Below are 20,282 nucleotides of genomic sequence, written 5' to 3'. Positions count from 1 at the left end.
AGCCGCCCCCAGCAGCGCGCCCGGCCCCCAGCGAAGCTCGGCTGCCCAGCCTGGGGCCCTGGGGCCGGCCGGCCGCCGCGGGGCCCTCTCTGGGCGCGCGCCACGACCCGCTGGTAATGCCCGTCCCGGAGAAGACTTGGTTTGGCTGCAGCGGTGTTTGTCCGAGGGTCTAAAGTCCCTGGAGGATGACCTAGCACTCGCAAGCCCCACCGGCCTCCTGAGGGCCCCCGTGGACGCGCCGGCCCGACCCGAAGCTGCGAGGCGGGCAGGCACCCAGACTTGCGACCCTCCGCACCCTCGGGTGCCGGGGTTCTGGGCCAGGCGCGCCTCTTGAACTCACGACGAGTACAATCGTTTCTTTTCGAAGAAGGATTTCCCTTTTTTGTTTTTGTTTTTGTTTTTTGCGTTTTTTGTTGATTTTTGTTTTTTGCGTTTTTTTTTTTCCTTGGAGAAGGGAACTTTAGGGGGACAAAAGGAAGAACCGCTCTTCGGGGGGGGGGAATAGATAAGGAAGATAAAGGGACCGCCCGCGAGAGTCCAGGATGGATGTGGCCGACCCGCAGCAGCTGGGCATGTTTACAGAGGGGGAGCTGATGTCCGTGGGGATGGACACGTTCATCCACCGCATCGACTCCACGGAGGTCATCTACCAGCCACGTCGCAAGCGGGCCAAGCTCATCGGCAAGTACTTGATGGGGGACCTGCTGGGGGAGGGGTCCTACGGCAAGGTGAAGGAGGTGCTGGACTCGGAGACGCTCTGCCGGAGAGCCGTCAAAATCCTCAAGAAGAAGAAGTTGCGAAGGATCCCCAATGGGGAGGCCAACGTGAAGAAGTAAGTGTGGGCTTCCTGGGTCAGCGAGCGGCCAGCCAGCGAGGGTGGTCACCTCCCGTCCTTCCCTTTCTCCTTTCCTTCCTCCTCCCTTCCTTCCTGTCCCCTCAGCTCCCGTGTCCTCCTTGACAGGGAAGGTGTCGGTGGAAATCTGCTTTGTTACTTTCACGAAGTCAGGCCGGCTTGTTGCAGCCGGGTGTCCCGTTTCTTAGGATGCGGTGTCAGAGCCTTTTTCGGAGGGGGGCGCGCCTCCCCCCCCCCCCCAGCTGTCCAAAGAATTTAGGTGCCCAGCGGAACCAGCCAATGTTTATTTGGCCCTGAGACGCCGTGTTCCTAAACGGCCCTGGCCGCCACCAGCAGGTTTTCTGCGCAGCGTGCAGCTGTTACTAGGGCCGGGCGAAATGCGATTTGTTTATCCTGTTGGAGGGGAGCCCTGCGGTTGCCAAAAATAATTGTTTGCACTGGCTTATCGGTCAGCAGGGGGTAACTTAGCCCTTTCTTGCTCATTTGGGATGTGACACTAGATGCATCCGTGACTACAAGCCCAGGTGACTCCCTGGGAGAGGAATCAGCCCAGGCCCTGGCAAACTTTTTATCCAGACTTTCCCGGGCGCCTGTCCGCTCTTGGGCTTTGCAGAGGTCTCGGAGTCTGCATGCAGGAGGCTCCCCACAGATGGTGGGAGCCGTGTCTCCATCCCTCTTGCTGGTTTCAGGAGGAGGTGCCCCTCTTGTCGGCTGCCAGCCCCTGGGACCCCACCCTGCCTGGGCTTGTGCTCCTCCCAGCCTCCAGTTTCCAAGAAGGGGTTTATCTAACGGGCCAGGTGGCAGGACTGACTGACGACCTTGGACGTCCCGGTGTCGGCCCTCCCGCCAGGCCCATCCTGGAAAGTGCTGCTCCTCTGTCCGCTTTCACCTCCCCCTTCCTGGCCCAGCCTGCTCTCACGCAGAAGCTGGGCTGTGTTCACTTGCCCCGGGCCGGCCCAGGTCTGGGTGTGGTGAAATTGTGGATGGGCTGAGGACAGAGACCGGACTGGCTCCTGTGTTGGTGCCCGGCCTCTGGACAGTGTGGTCCAGAGGCAGGGCGGGCTGTATATCGATGAGGCCTTCTTCTGGTCCTCATGCCCCGGCCTGTGGACGTGGAGAAGGGATGGCCGGATGCCCTAGTTCTCTGTGCCAGTCTCTTACCTGTGACATGCGGTTGGACAGGGGCCACCTGCATGCGGGGGGAGACTGAGACGGGGGGGGGCCCACCGGCACCCTCCTGAGGTCCAAGCGACCCCTCACCCCTGAGTCAGGAATCCCCATTCAACGGCTGCCTTCTAGGTGTTTTCTCGTTAAGCCAGAAGCACCTAGGGGTTGCGTGGCCTCAGCCTGCCGGCACTCCTGCGGGGTGTGGGGCTGCACTCGAGCTCCTGCTTCTTGGATCCCACTCCTGGCACAGCCCCTCTCCCAATCTCCTCTCCTCATCCCCTGATGTGTCTGGGGAACAGGGCCCGCCCGTGGCTGAGCTCTCCTGCTTGGAGGCGGCACGGGTCCACGGAGCATCCCTGGGGCTGGCCACTGGACTCCGTGCCGCTGTGGCCCCCCAGCCTCTTGGGAACAGCACCCTCAGGTTCCCAGAGTCCCTCTCAAGGGCCTGGGCTGCGTTCTGGCACCAACTGATCCGTGGCGAGAGTCCCCCACGCCCACTCTGCTGACTGTCCTGGGGCTCCTGGTGGCAGCAGGACTCCGCGGACCCCTGCTGGGACACAGGGGTGGTGCTGCGGTGGGCGAGTGCCCGCTCTGCTGAGGCACGGTGCAGGTGTCGTAGAGACACTTGTCCGCCAGACGCAGTGTGAGTCCTGACGAATGCACACACCCAAGGTCAAGTTAGAGGGCGTTCCACCACCTCCGAGAGCTCCCTTGTACTTGTGGGAGACACGAACGACCAGAACCTGATGGGGGGGGGGGGGGGAGCGGTTTGCTGAGCCCGGCGTCCCAGTCTCCGCACTCCTGAATGGCCAGTCAGGGCCCCAAGAGCTTGTGGAGACACGTGAGCGTGCCGTGTGGGGGCTGCAAGGGGCTCGGTCCCGCAGCGTCCCTGAGAAGAACCTGAGGGGAAACCGAGGCCAGGGAGGTGGAGTGGCTCGGGGTCCCCAGCTGGCTTGGCCGTTCGCATAAGGTGTCCCAGCTGTGGGGCCCTGTGCCAGTGCCCGTTTCGTCAGCTCAGGGCCCGGCTCTCAGGGGAAGGAAAGGGGTGTCCTTGCATGGGGAAGTCTGTACTCCTTGGCCGGCCATGCTGCCAGCCGGCTGCGGGGAAAAAAGGCTCCTTTGTCTTTGAGAGGCTTAATAAACCCCAATAGCTCTTCTCCGAGTGAAGTGTCCGGAGCCGTCCAGACAAGCCTCTGGAGTCCCAGTGTGGATCAGAAGCCTTTTGCCTAAAGAATGATGCCTGTGGTAAAGCTGGTGGGGGTGGCCCAGGGTGGCCCTCCCGTCATGTGGCTTCCTCCCAGGAAGGCCGCCTGGGGTCTGCACTTGCCCCTCTCTGCTTCCTGCTTCTAGAAACTAGCAGGTTCTTTTTATAGAGTGAGAAAGTTTCAGAAAGCATCGAGTAGGAAAGAGGCACTTGTGATCTCATCAAGTCTTTTTTTGTGTTTTTTCTTTAAACCTGTTCAAGCACTTTTTACATACCCTGATCGCTTTTAGGAAGAAAGTGGTCTTGTTTTTCTAACGGGCAGTAAATCACATGGATTGAACCTGTAAAAGCTGGGAAGAGGGTATTTGGTGGGGTCTCCCTCTCTCCCGCTTCTCCGGGGGCAGCCGGCGAGATCTGCTGGTGTGTGTCCTGCCAGTGGGGTTTTGTGCAGGTGTAGACAAGGCTGCTCATCCTTCCCGTTTTGACACGGTTGTCTCCTGGGCTGCGCACCGCTGTGCATCCGTGCTGGAGCCGCGGGAAGGCAGCTGCGGGCGGCAGGTGCGCGGCTGACTGGCCGTGCCCACGACCACGACAGACGCTGCAACTCACTTTCCGGAGAGTCGCACGCGCCACAAAATGTTCTTTGTGGGCTTTTTTCCATCAGATGTTTGGGATCATGAAATTGACTCGCTGCCTACCGGCATACAAAGTCGGCGTATAAAGTCACGGGGTGGTCACTCTGCCCCTCAGGCTGTGGCTCTCGGACCCCTGCCAGTCGTCGGGCCTCCACTACGCGTCTCGGTGGTGGTCTAGTTGGGGCGGCAGGGCTCCGTGGCCGGGTCTGACCCACCTTGTGCTGGTGGCTCTGTTTGCTGCGTTGGCGAGTTACTCTCGCCACGTGCCGTGATAAGCGCAAGGGTGCTGGAAGGGCACGTCACCACAAGTGGAGTCTTGGGGTCAGAGGGAGCGTGTGTGCCTCTGACAGGCTGTGTCCCGACTGCCGGTCCCCCAGCTCCGCAGCCAGTCTCGTCCAGCCGGCTGCTGTATCCCGAGTGAGCCCCAGGAGCAGCGGGTCCTCGGCACGGGGGCGGCTGCTCCGTGCGCAGGCAGGCGCCGGCGTCCAGGCTGGGCCGCCTCGCGGTGATTGGCAGATAGTTGGATCTGGGTGGGGAATGGTTGGGATGGTAGTGTGTCCAGGATCAGAGCCCTGGACTTTGTCGGCTCCTGCTCTTGTCCCAGGTGGCCTCGGCAAGGTCCCAGCGTCTGCTGGGGTGCCCCGCCCCGTGTCGGGAAGGGTTCCACTTTAACCCCGGGCTGGCTGGCTGCCAGAGGTGGCCTCGGGAGGGCGCGGTCCGTCCACTGCCACTCACAGGGACCGTCCTGGCGTCCTCCCTGGATGTCCGCTCCTTCCCTGGTGCGGGGCTCGTTCTGAAATGTGGGAGCTTGGGGCGGTAGGTCGTGAGCCAGGCCTCACAGTGTACGGGACGCTGGCAGAGCCGCCCTTTATTCTGGGCCCACCATGCGGCCGGACTGCAGTTTATTCGAACAGCTTTATCGACGCGGAACTCACATACCGACATTGGTGGCGATAAGGTGTGATTCGGTGGCATTGAATACTTACACGGATTGTGAAACCCTCAACGCTGCGTGGCTGGGGGAACGGTCCGCCTCCCCGAAAGCAACCCGGTCCCCATCAGCCATCTTCCTCCCCTCCTCCAGCCCCCACGAGCCCCTTCCTGTCCGTGGAGAGCCTGCTCTGAACGTTTCACACACGTGGACTCACGCCCTGTGTGGCCTCTCGTGTCGGGTTCCCTCCCTGAGCGTCGTGTGTTCGGGGTCCGTCCGCGAGGCGGCGGGGGGGGGGGGGCGCCTCTCGCTCCTGCTCGCAGCTGAGGGACGTGCGCGTGTACAGATCGACCGCGTCATGTTTGTCCACTTACCTGCCAGTGGGGTGTTCGGGTCGTGTCCACTTGACGCCTCCCGTGAGTCGTGCTGTTGGGGACGTGTGTGTACCGTCCTACGAGCAACTTCCCCTTGTTTCAGTCTCCCTCCTGGGACAGCGTTCAGAAGCATCAACAGCGGGGCTGAGAGGTGGCGGGATCTTGCTCAGCGTCCCTCTGCCAGTGCTGCCGTGGCCCCTGGTCTGCCCCTCGGAGCCCAGCGGACCCCTCCTCATCTGACGGGCAGTGACGCGCGGGCCTCGCTCGGGGATGCATGGAGCTGGTGCTTCTCAGGGCAGTGGGCCTGTTTGTCACTGTGTGTTCTGTTTGGGGCCGACGTGACCGTGAAGGCGGTGACTCTCCATTTCTCTGTAAGCTTGAATGGCTTTATGACCCTCATTCGGTTTTTCCTCCAGTTAATCGACAAGTCGGCTAAGCAGTCCACTTGGGTTGGGCAGCAACCCTGGGCAGGTCCCAGGCAGCAGCGGGGGGGAGGGGGGGGGTTGTGACCACAGGCACTGAGACGGGGGGGGGGGGGGGGGGGGCGGAAGGCACCACTTCCTCTGCCTCCACTTCCTGCATCCGGGCTGAGCTCCTCGCCTTTCCTTTTTCTTCACACATTGTTTTTCCTTGTGTTTAGACCCACGATGTAACCTGTAGGGGACACGGAAAGTACAGAGGTGATAGGAACCCCCAGGACGCTCGGGGGTCCCCGGGCAGATGGCTTGGCGTGCCCTCCTCCTGCACTCTGTGTCCTGGAGCTCTGGCCGCTGCCAGCTGTGTTCGGGGACTGCCCCTTCGTTCGGGGACTGCCTGACATTGTGTCCGTCCTTTCCTGGTAGAGATAAGGTGACTGACTCGAGTGCTCACTCACGGTGCTTTGATCACAGTGAACCAAACAAACAAGTGGACGGCCCAGCATGCCCACGGTGGATCCGCCTGTTTATGTCAGAGTGTGGACTTTTATTTTTAAGAACAAACTTTTTGGACGTCGGAGTAGGAGCGTTGAGCTGTTTCACTGCAGAGGCAAGGGTGCTGCCCTCTGGTTTGGTTCAGAGCTGGTGCTGTGACCATCTTGTAGAGGATGGACATTGGGTGGTGGTTTCTTCCTGATGGCAGTGGGTGGGGGGGGGAGGCACGCAAGGACAATGCAGAGCGGGGGGCTCGCCTTCCTATCAGTGAGGACCCGGGGTGGGCTTTCCCGGGCCCCTTGACTCTCAGTGTGGGATTAGAAGTGCGGTCCCAGGCTCCGTCCCCCTGCCTCTGCGTGGAGCTCTGCTGTAGATGCTGCGGTCCTGCTGCCCCACATCCCCTACAGGTGGCCGCCATTTGGCTGGATGAAGGAAAGGCCTCCCGGTCTCAACACATGGGTTTCATTTTTATTTTATTTATTTTTAAGTAGGCGCCACACCCAACATGGGGCTCAAACTCACAACCTTGAGATCAAGGGTCACACACTCCACCGGCCGATCCAGCCAGGTGCCCCATTAACACATGCATTTTAGTTACGTTGCAGGTACCTGAAGCGATCTCTTTGGATGAAGAGGGCCCTGAGGAAGTTTCCAGGGCCAAGAGGGTGGCACGGACAGGTCGAGGAAGCATTTGACTCACCAGGCTGTAGCGAAGGCAGCCGACCGGAGATATCCCGATGTGTTGGAGAATCTCATTCCGGTGCCGTGGTCTGTGCTGATTGTTCCCAGTGCTGTGTGCGGTCCCGGGAAGCGAGAGCTTGGAGGAGTCGGGGTCTGTCTCTGGGGCTGACCCCGTCGGTCCCCACCGGGCACGCAGGGCTTGCGAACTTCGCTCCCGCCGTGCACGGATGCCCTTCTCCTCTGGGGCTGTCTCACTCCTGCCCCTTTGGCTAAATCCACCTGGGCTGCCGACCCCTTGACAGGAGTCCAGGCAGCACCTGGTGGTGACCCCAGAGGGGTCTGCTGGCGTGTGTCCTGCCAGTGGGGTTTTGTGCAGGTGTAGACAAGACTGCACATCCTTCCCGTTTTGGCACGGTTATCTCCCGGGCCGCGCACCTCTGTGCTGGCGGCTGGGGGCTGATGGTCGGCCGCCCCCCCCATAAATGGGTATTTGCTGCCACCCCGTGCCTGTTGGGTAGAAATGGAGGGTGATGGGCCGGTGGGCGGAGAGTCCCTCTGGACACACGGAGCAGGGCTGGGGCAGGCAGGGGAGTGGGATGGTTTGAGGGGGGCGGGGGTGGAGGAAGGGCTGAGGGAGGGAGATGAGGCCTGAGTTCCAGGGGATGCCCTGTGCTGGCCCAGAGGGGCTCAGAGGCGAGGATGGGGTGGCCTGAGGTTCCGCTCCTGCTCGCCACGGACCTTGATCCTTTACAGCAGGGCACCGTCCCTCACCTGACACCGCCCACCCCCAGAGGACAGTGGGCCCTGTCTGGGGACGTCTGTGGCTGTCAGGAGTGGCCGGGGGGGGGGGCGGGGGGAGGCGGGGATACTACTGAACTAGGGCCCAGGACGCCCCCACTCGAGAGCGACCTGCCCGGAATGTTAGAAGTGCCGAGGGGGGAGACACCCTGCGTTAATTATTTGGGGGCATAAAAAGGGATTGTGATCTCTGCTCATGAGGGACGGCAGAGTAAGTCCCCAGGCTCAGAGGGTCTCCCTCCCACTCAGTGTGTGTATTTCTATATGGGAAGCATCCCTGGGCCTCAGTAGTCAGACGGATAGGGATACCGTGGAAAAACAGGAAACCGAGGGTAGAAATCTCCTTGAGCCCAGAACTCTGCGGGGGGTGGGGACGTGGGGACAGGGTGTGGTCGGTGAGTTTGTGGGGGAAGTGCCTGCAAGCCTGTGCATTGTTCTGTGAGGCGATGGCCTCTGGGTCTGGGGTCTCCGGTCTGGGGTGCGGGGCTGTGCACACACGCGAGTCCGGGGCCCTGGGCGGTTCCAGGCATCACACCGCAGAGGACCTGCCCTGGGGAGGGGGGGGTTGTCAGGAGAGGCCCCCTGGAGGTGGCGGCGGGGCCTGGGTCTGTGAGGACGGTGGGCTCTCCAGCCCATGCCTGAGCTTTCTGCCGAGGACTTCCTAGACTTTCCGTACGGTTTGACGGCATTTAATGTATTCGTGGGGATGGGCACCCGCCAGGCGCTTATCCAGTTCGTCATCCCTAGAGCAACCCTAAAGCAACCTAAAGGCCCCCATCAGCAGTCACTCCCTGCCGCGCCCCCAGCCCCCAGCCCCCACGAGCCCCCCTCCTGTCCGTGGACGGGCCCGTTCTGGACGTTTCACACACGTGGACTCACACCCCGCGTGGCCTCTCGTGTCGGGTTCCCTCCCTGAGCGTCGTGTGTCCGGGGTCCGTCCTGGGGGTGGCGGGGGTGGGCGCCTCGCTCCTGCTCGCGGCTGAGCGATGTGCGCGTGCGCGGTGGATGCGCCTGGGGTGGGGGGGGGGCGTGCGCGTGCGCGGTGGGCACAGTCAGTCGTCTGTGGACATACGCGTGTGTGGTGGGCACTGGGGTGGTTCCAGCTTGGAGGTTTGTGTGGCCGGCGCCGCCCTGGCCAGGCAGGTGCAGCCTTCTGTGTGGACGTGTTTTCAGTTCTCGCGGGCACGGCACGCACCTGGAGTGGCACCGTGGGTTCGGCTGCTGGCCGGCGGCCTCCCGAGGGGCTGCCGACCGCTCCCCCTGTACCTGCCAGCTGTGAGGGCCCCTCCCCTGTTCAGACCCCGGAGAGGTGAGGCGTCGGGGGGCCGTCCGCAGAGCGGGCAGCACTGGGCACGGGCTGGGGGCGTGCGTGGCGCCGGGTGGGCCGTGGCGTCCACTCTGGTGGGACCTGTGCCCGGACGGGAGCCGCGGAGGTCTCCTGGGCTCTCTGCCCTTCCCCAGGGGCTGCGGGGCGCCAGGGAGAGCAAGGGGGCCTTGCGGGCACGTTCCAGCCGTGGCGCACCGCCTGGGGCTTCGTCCCCACCAAGAGGCACGGAAGGGATGCGGGGCGGCGGGGACAGTCACAGCCTGGCCTTGCCGTGTAACCGAGCCCCGGCTCCTGCACGTGGTGGCTGCTCACTGCCGCCTCAGAGCCTGCGGCCCCTGCACCCCTGCACGGCGCCCCCAGGGCAAGCGCTCTCCTTCCCGAGCGAGCGGAGCGGGGAGCAGGGTGTTCTGAGCCGTTCTCGCTGGCGGCTCCGCTGACGCCTCTGTTTTGTGTCTTCAGGGAAATCCAACTTCTGAGGAGGTTGCGGCACAAAAACGTCATCCAGCTGGTGGACGTGTTGTACAATGAAGAGAAGCAAAAAATATATCCTTCTGGTAGCCCGGCCCCTCTGCGAGCGCCGGGTCAGGGCTGCAGGGTCGAGCGGAGTTGTAGGGCCTGGGGACCCCAAACCTCCCTCGGTGACCCTGGGTGGTGGGCTGGCAAACCCCGGGGGGCTGCCGAGGCAGCACCAGCCCGAGGGCGGCCTTGTCCGGCTAGTGCCGCCTGCCAGGTCCGCAGGGTGTCTTCCGATCTTCGCTTGTGTGGGTGCTGTGCCCTCCCTTCGCCCTGTGCCCTGGGCTGGGAGTACAGGGTCCCAGGCCCCACCCCTAAGTCCGGGGGGCCTCGTGGAGGGCGCTCTCCTTGCGTCTGGCATTCCGGCCGCACCTTGCCCTGCACGGCCGCTCTGTTTAGGGTAGAACGTGGGGTGGGGCGGGGAGTGTCACTGCAGGGGCACTTCACTGGGACGGTCCTTGGCTCTGCCCTTTTCTCTCTGGGGGCGGGCCCTGTGTCTTCAGGGCGGTGTGGCCCCCGCCGGCTCCAGCTCAAGGGGGCGGGGGGGGGGGGGCCTCAGGTCTAGCCAAGGGACTGATGTCTTTCCACAAAGGCGTCTGTCACTGACTTGCTGGGCACAGAGTGGGGGGCTTTCCAGCGCGTGGCTCCTCTCCAGCATGGTGCACTCGGGGCCACCTCTGGGGGAGATGTGGCGGGGGCCTCGACCTTCTCTCCTGCTGGCCTGAGACACAGCCGCTTCCGGCCTGGCCTGACGGCCCCCAGGCTTCCCTCCCCTCTGCCCACCCCACCCCTCCCTCCTGCCCTGCAAGCTTTGTCTCCTCTTGGTGTGGGGCTTCCTGTGGGGCTAGGGGTGAGGCGGGAGCCCCTCAGGGTGTTGAGAGCTTCTCGTGGGCCGGAGGACTGAGCCCAGACCAGGCGACCACAGACCTCTACAAGTTGACCCTGGGGAGGTCAGCGGAGGGGCAGAGGCGCCCTACGGGCTCTGTAATCTCTCTGGTCTTTGTCGTGGTCTCGGCGCACTACCGCTTGTCTCCGTTGATGCGGCCATCAGGCGCGGTTGTGGTCTTCTCCCCCAAACCCTTCCCGCGAGCGTCTGGCTGGCTGTTCCCAGGGGGCAGGCCCTGCCTGGGGTGGGGGGTCCCTGTCAGCCCATGGTTTCCTTAGCCCCTCACGTATATGGTGATGGAGTACTGCGTGTGCGGCATGCAGGAGATGCTGGACAGCGTGCCCGAGAAGCGCTTCCCCGTGTGCCAGGCCCACGGGTGAGTGCTTGCCGCGGGGGCCCGTGGCTCCCCCCTCCCGTGGGGTCACCCACACTCGGGCCCGTCCCGCGTTCAGACGAGTTTTTCTGATCACCAGCGAGATGAACGCTCCAGTGTGTTTTAAAGCTCAGCTTCGGGGGCCCGGTTTGCAGCCTGCCCGGCCCAGCGGCTGTGTCTGCCGACCCTGGTGGGCTTGCTGCCTGAGACTCTGGGACCTCCTGGTCCTTGAAAGGCCGAGGACAGTGACCCGAGCTGCCACGGGTCAGCTGGCCCTCCTGGGGAGTCACACCGCTCCAGCCCCGCTGCCGGCCTGTGTCGTGAGGGAACGGGAAGCTGGCAGAGTGAGCCTGGGTCCCTGGCCCCAAGGGGCCCCTTTAGGGCCATGTGGTCACGTCCAGGCAGAGTGATTGTGGGGACACAGTACGGCCCTCGGGCCGATGGGGAGTGCAGAGAAGGGCTGCCTGGAGTGGGGCGGCAGCGGGGGCCAGGGAGCCCTCCTTGCCTTCCCCAGGTGGGACCAGGAATGGCTCAGATTGGTCAGCGTCCCTCTGGTTCCCTGCTGGGCCACCCGTCCTGTCCTTTCTGTTTGCGCGGCCCCGATGTCTCTGGTGCCGCGGGGTCACTCCCGGTGCCGAGGGGGACCCGGGGGGCAGGATCGAGGTTCCTGGTGGGGCAGGTCACAGAAGTCATGTCCCCCCAGGTACTTCTGCCAGCTGGTGGACGGCCTGGAGTACCTGCACAGCCAGGGCATTGTGCACAAGGACATCAAGCCAGGCAACCTGCTGCTCACCACGGGCGGCACCCTCAAGATCTCCGACCTGGGTGTGGCCGAGGTTGGTGCGCCTCCCTTAGCGCCCCGGGGGGGCGGGAGGGGGCGCTCCCGCGGGGGCTGCTCCCTGAGGTCCACCTGGCGATGCTGCAGGCCCTGCACCCCTTTGCCGAGGACGACACGTGCCGGACGAGCCAGGGCTCCCCAGCGTTCCAGCCCCCTGAGATCGCCAACGGCCTGGACACCTTCTCTGGCTTTAAGGTGGACATCTGGTCGGCTGGGGTTACTCTGTAAGTGCCCGTGGGCCTCGGTCCCCCTGCTTCACCCCCGCCAGGGGCCCCTCCTGTGCCCACCAAGGACTCAGGCCTGTTTGGGCTTCAGGCCTCTAGAACCGCCCCTCCTAGCGTGTCCCCCAGACACCGTTCCCGGGCTGTGCCGGGTGGCCAGAGTGCCAGAGAAACTGTGGTGCCGAGATGAGAAGCCCCCTGTGGGTAGGAGCAGAGGGGGCCGCTCCCCGCCTTGTGGGGTCCTCGGGATTAGCCGTGTGGGGGTGCACACGGCCGGGCCTTCCTCCTCGGTCGTGAGGGCTCGTACTGGTACGTTTGCCCCGGTTCACACCCCAGGGCCACTGCTGTTGTCTCGAAGCAAGTGTTTCTGTCCTGACTCTATGCCGTCACCCCGGAGGAGTCTCAGACCGTGTCCCCCAGTTCTGCTCGTCCGTCCCTCGGGGCACATCCCCGAGCACTTCTGCGTGAGCAGCGGTCAGCGTGGTGCCTGCCACAGAGGGCAGGCCCTAACTTTCCAGAACCTTCCCTCCTGCCTCTTGCAGGGCGGCTGCCGGCCGACATGGGTGCTTCATTTCGTTTTATTTTTGTTTTTTAAGTATTTATCTGTTTTTGAGGGAGCGAGAGCAGAGGGGCAGAGGGAGAGAGAGAGCGAGGGAAAGAGCGAGTCCCAAGCAGGCCCCCACTGTCAGTGCAAAGCCTGACACGGCGCTCAGTCCCCCGAACCGTGAGACCACGACCTGAGCCAAAATCAGGAGTGGGACCTTTAAACGACTGAGCCCCCCGGGCTCCCCTGTTTCGTTTTATTTTGTTGAGAGATCACTCCTGCGCTGTCAGAGCCACCCTTTTAAGGGGTCCAGTGCAGTGGTTTCTGGTGTTTTCAGAGTGGTGCTGCCGCCGCCGCCACCACCTATTCCGGAGCATTCCCGTCACCCAGTGTGAGGCCCTACAGGTGAGGGTGGTTTAAGGCTCCTGTGCCAGGCTGGTCCCAGGCTGGGGCTGCAGGGGAGGCCCCAACTGACCGGGCCTCTCTCCTTCCCCTTGGGGGCGAAGCTATAACATCACGACAGGCCTGTACCCATTCGAGGGGGACAACATCTACAAGTTGTTTGAGAACATCGGGAAGGGAGACTACACGATCCCGGGTGACTGCGGCCCCCCGCTCTCGGACTTGCTGAGAGGTGAGGCCCTCGGGACGGCACCTGTGGGGCTGGAGGTGTCGGGAACGGGCTGCCAGCGGGTGTTGGGGGTCCTGGGGGTTTTCTACAGACCACTGGCCTCTGGAGAGCTGGGTTTCATCTCTGCAGCCCCACGCCCCACGTGCCCGGCCTGTCCCCCACCCCACCCAAGGAATGGGCCCAGTTAGTGGAGAGTGGCTGGCAGGATCAGCTCTGGAGGCTGAGGCTGAGGCTGGGAGGGGCATTGCTGACTTCCTTGGGCCCTACTGCCTGCTTGGGGCCTTGGTTCCACCCTCTTCTGGCCCCCTAGCCCCCCCCCCCCCCCCCCCCCGCTGGTTTCTTCCTGCTGCGTGTCCCAGGCTGTGCAGCAGGGGGCGCTGTGCATCCGACGCAGGGCCCTGGCCAGGGTGGCACCTCCCCTCCGCCCCGCAAGGGGCGGGGCTGCCACAGCTGGCCTCCTGGGGTTCCTGGATGTTTGTTTTCAGGGCCCCGTGGGGGATGATCTGGCTCATCCAAAGCACCCCCTCAGGTGTGAGTGGTACCTAAGAGTTGTCACCGAGATAGCGCCTCGGCGGGGTCTGTCCCTGCCTGCAGTCCTTAGGCGTGTAACTGACTTTACGCTCGGCTCGCGTTGGACGTTCAGTTTCTAGACCTCCTGTGACTTCAGTTGAAGGAGTAGGTTCACGTTACTTCACGTGCTCTTGAGAGTTTCCCGATAACTGAGGCAGGCCGGCGCTCACGTTTACGTTAAGATGAAACGAGGCTGGGGCTGAGGCTGGGGCTGCAGCGGCCGAACTCCAAGCGCTGGGCAGCCTGCGCGGCGCCCCCCTCCCTCTGGGGCCCTGCCCGGACAGCCACCCCAGGACCCGCGAAGGCGAAGGCGGCTGAGCACGCAGCCCAGGGTGTTCTGGGAACGGGGGAAGCAGCTCTGCCCTGTTCCTGGTGCGCGCTGTGGCCCAGCCCGCCTGCTGCTCAGACCTGGCCTTCTCCCCCCACCCCACCCCCCGCCCCCGGTTCTCCCTGGAAGCTCCTGGGCACTCTGGAGGAGGGTTGTGATGTCCACCCTCCTTGTCCTCGAGTGCACCCAGAGCATGGCCCTCTCACCTCCCCTCACCCCCTGCGAGGGCTTTCTTTTCCACCGAAGGTCATTTCAGACACGGCCGAGGTGGCAGACGGCGCACTTTCTCTTGACCGGCAGCGGCTGGTTGGCGGTTTCTCTAAAGGAAGCTTCCTTTGCTTGGTCCGTTACTGCCCTTACTTTTATCAGCGCTTGAAATAGCCCCCATCGGGGAGCTTAGGTAGATGGCAGAGGGCATCAGTAGTCCAGTCCCTCACCTCCAAGGCATTTGCCCTAAGGCCGAGGTGGCCCCGGGGCTCATGGTCTGCAGATGCCCCTGCACTGCAGCCAGGCCTGGAGAGTGCCATCCGGGCCCTGAGGCCTAGGGTCCGACCAGCTCTCCAGATCGAATCGCCGTGCGGTTTGGAGAACAAAGTTGTCCTCCGGGTGTGTGACGTGCCGAGCTCTCAGAGCCGTTCCCCTCCCGCCCCCACCGTGTGGAAGCTGCGGGCTCTGGGGTGGGACCTGCCCCCCAGCGCCAGACCCTTGCGCGAACATTCACAGCGCCTCGCCCTCTTGGCCTCCGTTCTCTCCGGCTGCCGTCTCGGGGACCGTCCGTCTGGTCCCGGCTAGCAATGCTGACCGCTAGCGTCCCCTGCCTTTTGCCGGCCGGGGGCCAGCAGAGAGTGGGCCTGCGTGCTTGACTTCCCTGAGCACACGGACAGGTTCTGCGTCGCTGCGGTGGGCCTGCCCTGCTCCCCGGCGGCTCTGGTGTGCACCTTCCTGCCGGCAGCCTCGTGGGGCCCGGGGCTGTGCGCACCCGGCGTTCGCAGTTATGGACTCTGCGTGTTGGCCCCGCTGCCCGGGCCGGCCCTACCGGTGGAGGCCAGGCCTGTGGGGGGCTGGCCGGGGGGGAGTGCCTGGAGCACCGAGCTGGGGCTCCCTTCACACATGCCCGCACCCCTTCTCCTGGGGGTGTCCTCTGGGCACAGGCTGACACGGGCTGGGGCTGGGGCCACGTCCCCAGCACTGACTCCCCACGCCCTGCTGGTCTGTCAGGGATGCTGGAATACGAACCGGCCAGGAGGTTCTCCATACAGCAGATCAGACAACACAGGTGAGTGTCCCGTGTGGGGCCGGGCGTGGTGGTGGGGGCGGGTCTGGGGGCACGGGGGGTACGCGCGGTGGGAGAGAGTGGGGGGTGCGCGTGGTGGGAGAGAGTGGGGGGCGGGCTTGGGTTCCCTGGCTTTTAGGCTGGGCCTGAGGTCGGGAGGTGCCCCGTGTTGAGGGCGGGGGAGCCCCTGAACTGTCCTGACCTGTGACTTCCACAGCTGGTTCCGGAAGAAGCACCCGCCATCAGAGGAGCCCGTGCCCATCCCGCCAAGCTCGGACTGCAAGGACCGCTGGCGAGGCATGACAGTGGTGCCCTACCTGGAGGATCTGCATGGCTGCGCGGACGACAACGGGGACGAGGACCTGTTCGATATCGAGGACGACATCATCTACACTCAGGACTTCACGGTGCCCGGTGAGTGCGGCCGCTTCGCGGCCTGGCCCAGGGGCCCCTGCCCGCGGTAGCAGGGATCACATCCCCGGAGGGGACCCTCCTGTGTTCTGGGGAGTGCAGACCGCGTCCCGCCGGGCAGTGAGAGATGGGGGGGAGCCCCTCCGACGGCCCGAGAGGGTCCAGTGGCCCTCCTGGTGCCCGGCCGCCAGCCCTGATGCGTGTCGCCTTGCTTCCCCAGGTGGCGAGGAGGCGTCTGAGGCAGGGCTTAGAGAGGAGAGAGGCACGCACAGGAGCCAGTGTTCAGACCTTTCTGGAGAGGAAGCTGAGGCCGGGGGCGTAGAGCAGCTCGGGGCGCAGTGTAGCGCTGCTCCCCCCTCCAGTGCCGTAGAGGCCAGGCCTCGGCACCCCTGCCTCCCTCCTTAAGCCTGCGCAGCTGCCCGAGCGCCCCCCCCCCCCAGCCCCTCCCCAACCCCCTTCCACAGCGCTCACAGCTCTGTTGTGTCCTGGGGCCAGCCTGTCGGCTCCTGTCATAAAGGTTTGCCACGCCGTGCGTGCGGGGGTGATGCCGGTCTCCCTTGGTGCCGGCTCGTTTGCCAGGAGTGAGGATTCTATTGTAGAAAGAATTGGCGTGTGGAGGTGGCCTGTGTGGTGGGTGGGCCCCCGGGAGACCCCACTGGGCAGTAGCGCCGTGGGCCCAGCGCCGTTTTCCTGCCAGAGCCGGGGCGGGGATCATGGGTCCCGCTCCTGTGGGGGGCGTGCTTGGGGTTTCTGTGACAGCCCGTCGTGGCCGGCCGCAGGGTCATCTCAGAGCCGGCGCCTGCTGGACCCTGAGTTTCTGTGGCTTTGGCTCAGCCGTTTCCCTACCGGGTCCTGGGCTCCAGGAGTCCCGGGAGGTGACGTGTACGGAGTCCTAGCTCTGGGAGCCCTGGCCTTCAGAGCTTCTGTTTCCCGTGGAGAGTGACAACAAGGCGTCCTGCCTCTCAGAGTCGCTAGGGTGTTGTGTCAGGAACTTGTGAGGGGCCCTCGCTGGCAGACAGTCGGCTGTCCCAGGAAGGCCGAGTGAGGACCCTGCCCAATCCCCAGAACCTCGCCAGACTATACTGACCGTGTACGTTGGCTCCCGTGTGCCCTTTGGCCCGTGTGAGAGGCCAGGGGCTGCCTTTGACGGGTAGGGGAGGGCGCACCCGAGGGCAGCTCTCCAGGCTTGGAGCCACATGCCTGGCCGGGCGATGTCGTCCGTGTCAGAAGTAGCACAGTCCTGCTCCAGGACCAGTGGGGTTTTCTCTGACCTCCTGTGGGTCAGCGGTGGGCTGTGCTGGGGCCAAGATCCCTCCTCGGCTTCAGTCCCGGTGGGGTGCTTCCGCTCAGAGGCTCTCAGCTGCTTGGCCTCGGTCTCCCCGGACTGTCCCCACTGTGGAGGTCTGCCGCCCACCCTGACAGCTGGGTGCCGGGCCTCGGGCTGGGGTGGAGTGGGTGCTTGCCGGCCGTGCCCCAGTCCCTTGAGGGCAGGGTGGCTGGGCTCCAGGTGGTCTGTGCAGAGCTGCCCCCGCACCCCCCCCCACGGCCCCTCCTCCATCAGAGCAGGGTTCCTGGCCCCCCCAAGGGCTTTCCTCAGCAGGAGCCTGTCAGCAGTGAGGAGCTCTGACCCAAGATGCCATGTTCCAGAAGCTGCTGTCAGGCAGTGGGACTCTTGGCCCAGAGGGGGCTCTGTGCTGGGGAAGAGGTCAGCTGGCGGCAGCCGTGGGCAGCTTTCCACCTGTGTCGCAGGAGGGCGGACTGTGGGCAGCAGGCCGATTCTCCATGTGCACTGAATGAGCCGCTTGGGCCCTGGCAGGTTGGCCAGCTCCTATGTGCCTTCCCCCTCCCCCGCCCCCACGGTTCAGGCAGGCAGCCCCAGGCCCGTGGCTCCCCGGAGGCCAGCAAGGGCTGGTGCCACCCAGTTGAGAGTAGGGACCGGCAGGCCCTGGGCCCTGATCTCTTCATCCCGTGCCCGGCACGGGGAGTCGAGGCTGGCGTTCGTGGGAGAGGTGCCTGTCGCACACCTGGCCTGAGCCCAGCCCCTCCCAAGCCCCGAGGGCCCAGCCTGCCGTGGCCTCTGCACGGGCGAACGGGCCGAGCCCAGGGCCCTGTGCCCCGGGTCCCCGGTCCCTTCCCCGTGTGCTGGGGTGGATGGTGAGCACTCAGCCCACCTGGTGCAGACACCCGGCTCAAACCTGAGCAGGCAGGTGAGCGTGGGCTGGGCCCCCACCTCGGTGGGCTCCCTCTAGCCGGATGAGGGGCCCTGCGGGAGGGGCCGGGGCGGGACAGGCGGGGCAGGCGGTGGAGGAGCCCGGCGGGGCAGAGAGGACCTAAGCCCAGGCAGGCGGAGACGTAGCCTGAGGGCTGGGGGGCCCTGGGGGTGTTGGTCTTGGGCCCCCATCAGCCCACACTCGCCTTCTCCCTCCTAGGACAGGTCCCAGAAGAGGAGGCTAGTCAGAACGGGCAGAGCCGGGGCCCGCCCAAAGTCGTGTGCGTGAACGGCACGGAGTCGGCGCAGCTGAGCGCCAAGTCGAAGGTGGAGCGCCGGGCCAGCGCCGCCTCCAACCCCGCCCGCAAGGCCTGCTCGGCCAGCAGCAAGATCCGCCGGCTGTCGGCCTGCAAGCAGCAGTGAGGGTCGCCGCCCGCAGGTAGGCCGCCTCGGGGACCCGGGGGGGATGGGGCGCACCGAGGGCACCGGCCCACCACTGCTGACCGGGGCCGGTTCTGCCCTTCGCCGTTCTGTCGGTCTTCGTCCACCGCCACCGGCATCTGGGCCAGAGGTAGAGGAACTCACTTGCTCTAGGACCCTGGCCGGGGGCTCGGGGGTGGGGGGTGGCTGGGGCAGCAGCTCCTGCGAGCAGGAGGCGGGCCCCTCACAGGAGCCGCCTGTCCTGCCAGCCCCGGGTGACGCTGGACTCAGCCCAGAGGTGTATGAGGCGCCGGGTGGCCGGGTGGGAGGTTGAGACGTCTTGGGTTTGGCTCGGGCTGTCATCCTGGTGGCCGCTCGGCCTCCTCCGCTTCCTCTTCCTGCTCCTGCCTGCCCCAGTCCAAGAAGGTGTATGTGGAGGGGAATCAGGCCCCAGGGGTGCAGGAGAGCCCATCGTCTGCTCGGGGTGCAGGCGGGGTGCCCTCTCCCAGGGTGCTGCCCCCACCCGCCCTCAAGTGGCCCTGGAGTGCTTATCTGCCAGCATCAGAACCAGCCAGGCAGGCTGAAAACTGCTTCTTTGGGGAGGCCTGGCTCTCTCTGTGGAGGCTGGTGCTTAACCCCAGTGGGCAGGGAGTGAACTACAGGGTGGCCCTTCAGATCAGTGCGACCTTGCCTGGTCTCTCTGGACGCCTGACAGCTCCGTGTGACCAGGCCTCGGTTTCCCCCACCCTGTCAGCGGGCCCCAGGGTGGGCCCTGCCTCCTGAGATACAGAATGTGTTTGCCGGCCCAGGAGTGACCCATCTGTTCCCGTCTGCAGCCCGTCTCATCCAGGTGCCACGGCCCAGGTCCTCAGTCTTCCCGCCGACTGCTGGCCCACGTCTGCTGCCCAGAAAGGCCACCACCACACCCTCCTTGCCGACTGCCCCTCAGGAATCCAGGGGTCCTGGAGGGCCATGGCTGGGGGACAGCAGGGACCGGGGACTGGCCTTCCCCTCATGGCCAGTGAACATGGCCTCTCACTGACTCTGCAGCCCTGTGCTGAGCCCCCTCCCCGGGCCTCGGGAGGAGGGAGAGCGCCCGCACGCGGGCCCCGCGGGAAGCCCCTGCCATGCACTTTACGTTCAGACTACTGGTCCTCGCCCCACCCCTGACTTCTTTTTACTCTGCTCCACGTTAGCGCCTCCCACACCTAGTGATGTGTTCAGACAAACCACAGCCACAGCCGGAGCCAGTAGAAGAACAGGGCCGTCAACCAAGATGCATGCCCAGAGCCCAAGGGAGCCAGGCGGCTGCCTTGTCTTTGTTGTTTGGTTGGTTCCTTTTCCTTTTTCTAAGAAAAAATAAAGCAGGTGGATTTGAGCTGGTCGTGAAGGGTGTCTGGGAACTGTTGGGTGGTCCTCTCGTGGGCTTCACGGCCCGGGGGGCAGGCTGGGCTCTGCAGGCCTTGCCGGCTGGCAGGTGGCCAGGTGGTGGGAACTGGGGCTTCCGAGGGGGTCTATCTTTGGCCACGCCGGACAGGAGTCCCCTCGGTGGTGACCGGTCTCCCCAAAGCTCCCCAGGGCCCTCGGCTCCCCAGTGCAGCAGCCGGGGGGCCTGACCCCAGGACCCTGACCGTCTTTCCAAGTTCTCTGGGCCCCTGGGTCCCCAGAGAAAACCCGAGCTAAGCAAGAGTGTGCAGTAAATATTTATAATCAACCAGAAAACAAACACAAGAAACTCCCATCACTGGATGGTACACAGACGGCACGAAGCTCCGAGGGGCGGGGCGGGGCGGGGCGGGGCGGGGCGACTCGGCCGCAGGCGAGGGCTGCCCCATCTTTTGGCAATAAATAAAGCTTGGGAAACTTGAAACCTTGGCCGTTTGGGTTTTGTGTCTTAAAACATGACAGAGTGCAGGTTGCTCTTTGGACGGTGCACCTGCGGGGCGGGCGGGCGGCCCACTCACATGCTTTGGGTGGGCGTGGGAACTCGGCGGGAGCGGGCGGGTGGCGGCCGGGCGTTGTTTATTGCTCGGAGGGGGCGCAGACTGCCGCGAGCACATGCCGCAGTGAGGTAAACAGCTTCAGGGGTTTGGCGGCTGCGGCCTCCACCCGACCTGCGCTGCAGAGCCGGCGCCGGCCGGCCCCCGATCTCCGGAGCCCCGGGCCCTAGAGGGCCCGGCGCGT

The 20,282-nt window shown here is 64.7% G+C and overlaps 1 protein-coding gene across 11 annotated transcripts; it reads left to right on the top strand.

Moving 5' to 3' along the window:
• Positions 1-439: 439 nt before the first annotated feature.
• Positions 440-19,476, top strand: STK11 (serine/threonine kinase 11). 11 transcript variants are annotated; one of them, XM_047100746.1, is made up of 12 exons: positions 5,728-6,190; positions 6,670-6,907; positions 8,728-8,863; positions 9,341-9,424; positions 10,567-10,656; positions 11,357-11,489; positions 11,579-11,715; positions 12,763-12,890; positions 15,004-15,061; positions 15,276-15,472; positions 17,899-18,117; positions 18,853-19,001. In XM_047100746.1, exons 1-11 carry the CDS (start codon positions 5,885-5,887, stop codon positions 18,099-18,101), a joined length of 1,710 nt encoding a protein of 569 aa, XP_046956702.1. In that variant the 5' UTR covers positions 5,728-5,884; the 3' UTR covers positions 18,102-18,117; positions 18,853-19,001. The 11 variants fall into 11 exon arrangements, with proteins under 11 accessions (XP_046956708.1, XP_046956709.1, XP_046956711.1 ...); XM_047100751.1 differs by having other exon boundaries at positions 5,729-6,190; positions 6,681-6,907; positions 18,935-19,476; XM_047100745.1 differs by having other exon boundaries at positions 5,729-6,190; positions 18,935-19,476.
• The last annotated feature ends 806 nt before the right edge of the window (positions 19,477-20,282 follow it).

The sequence above is a fragment of the Lynx rufus genome, unplaced genomic scaffold, assembly GCF_022079265.1.
Source record: "Lynx rufus isolate CCGP_SWC_20201006 ecotype Redwood Valley unplaced genomic scaffold, mLynRuf1.p SCAF_53, whole genome shotgun sequence".
In the NCBI taxonomy this organism is placed as follows: domain Eukaryota; kingdom Metazoa; phylum Chordata; class Mammalia; order Carnivora; family Felidae; genus Lynx; species Lynx rufus.
The sequence above is the reverse complement of the archived record's forward strand: the minus strand, read 5'-3'. Positions and strand labels throughout refer to the sequence as shown.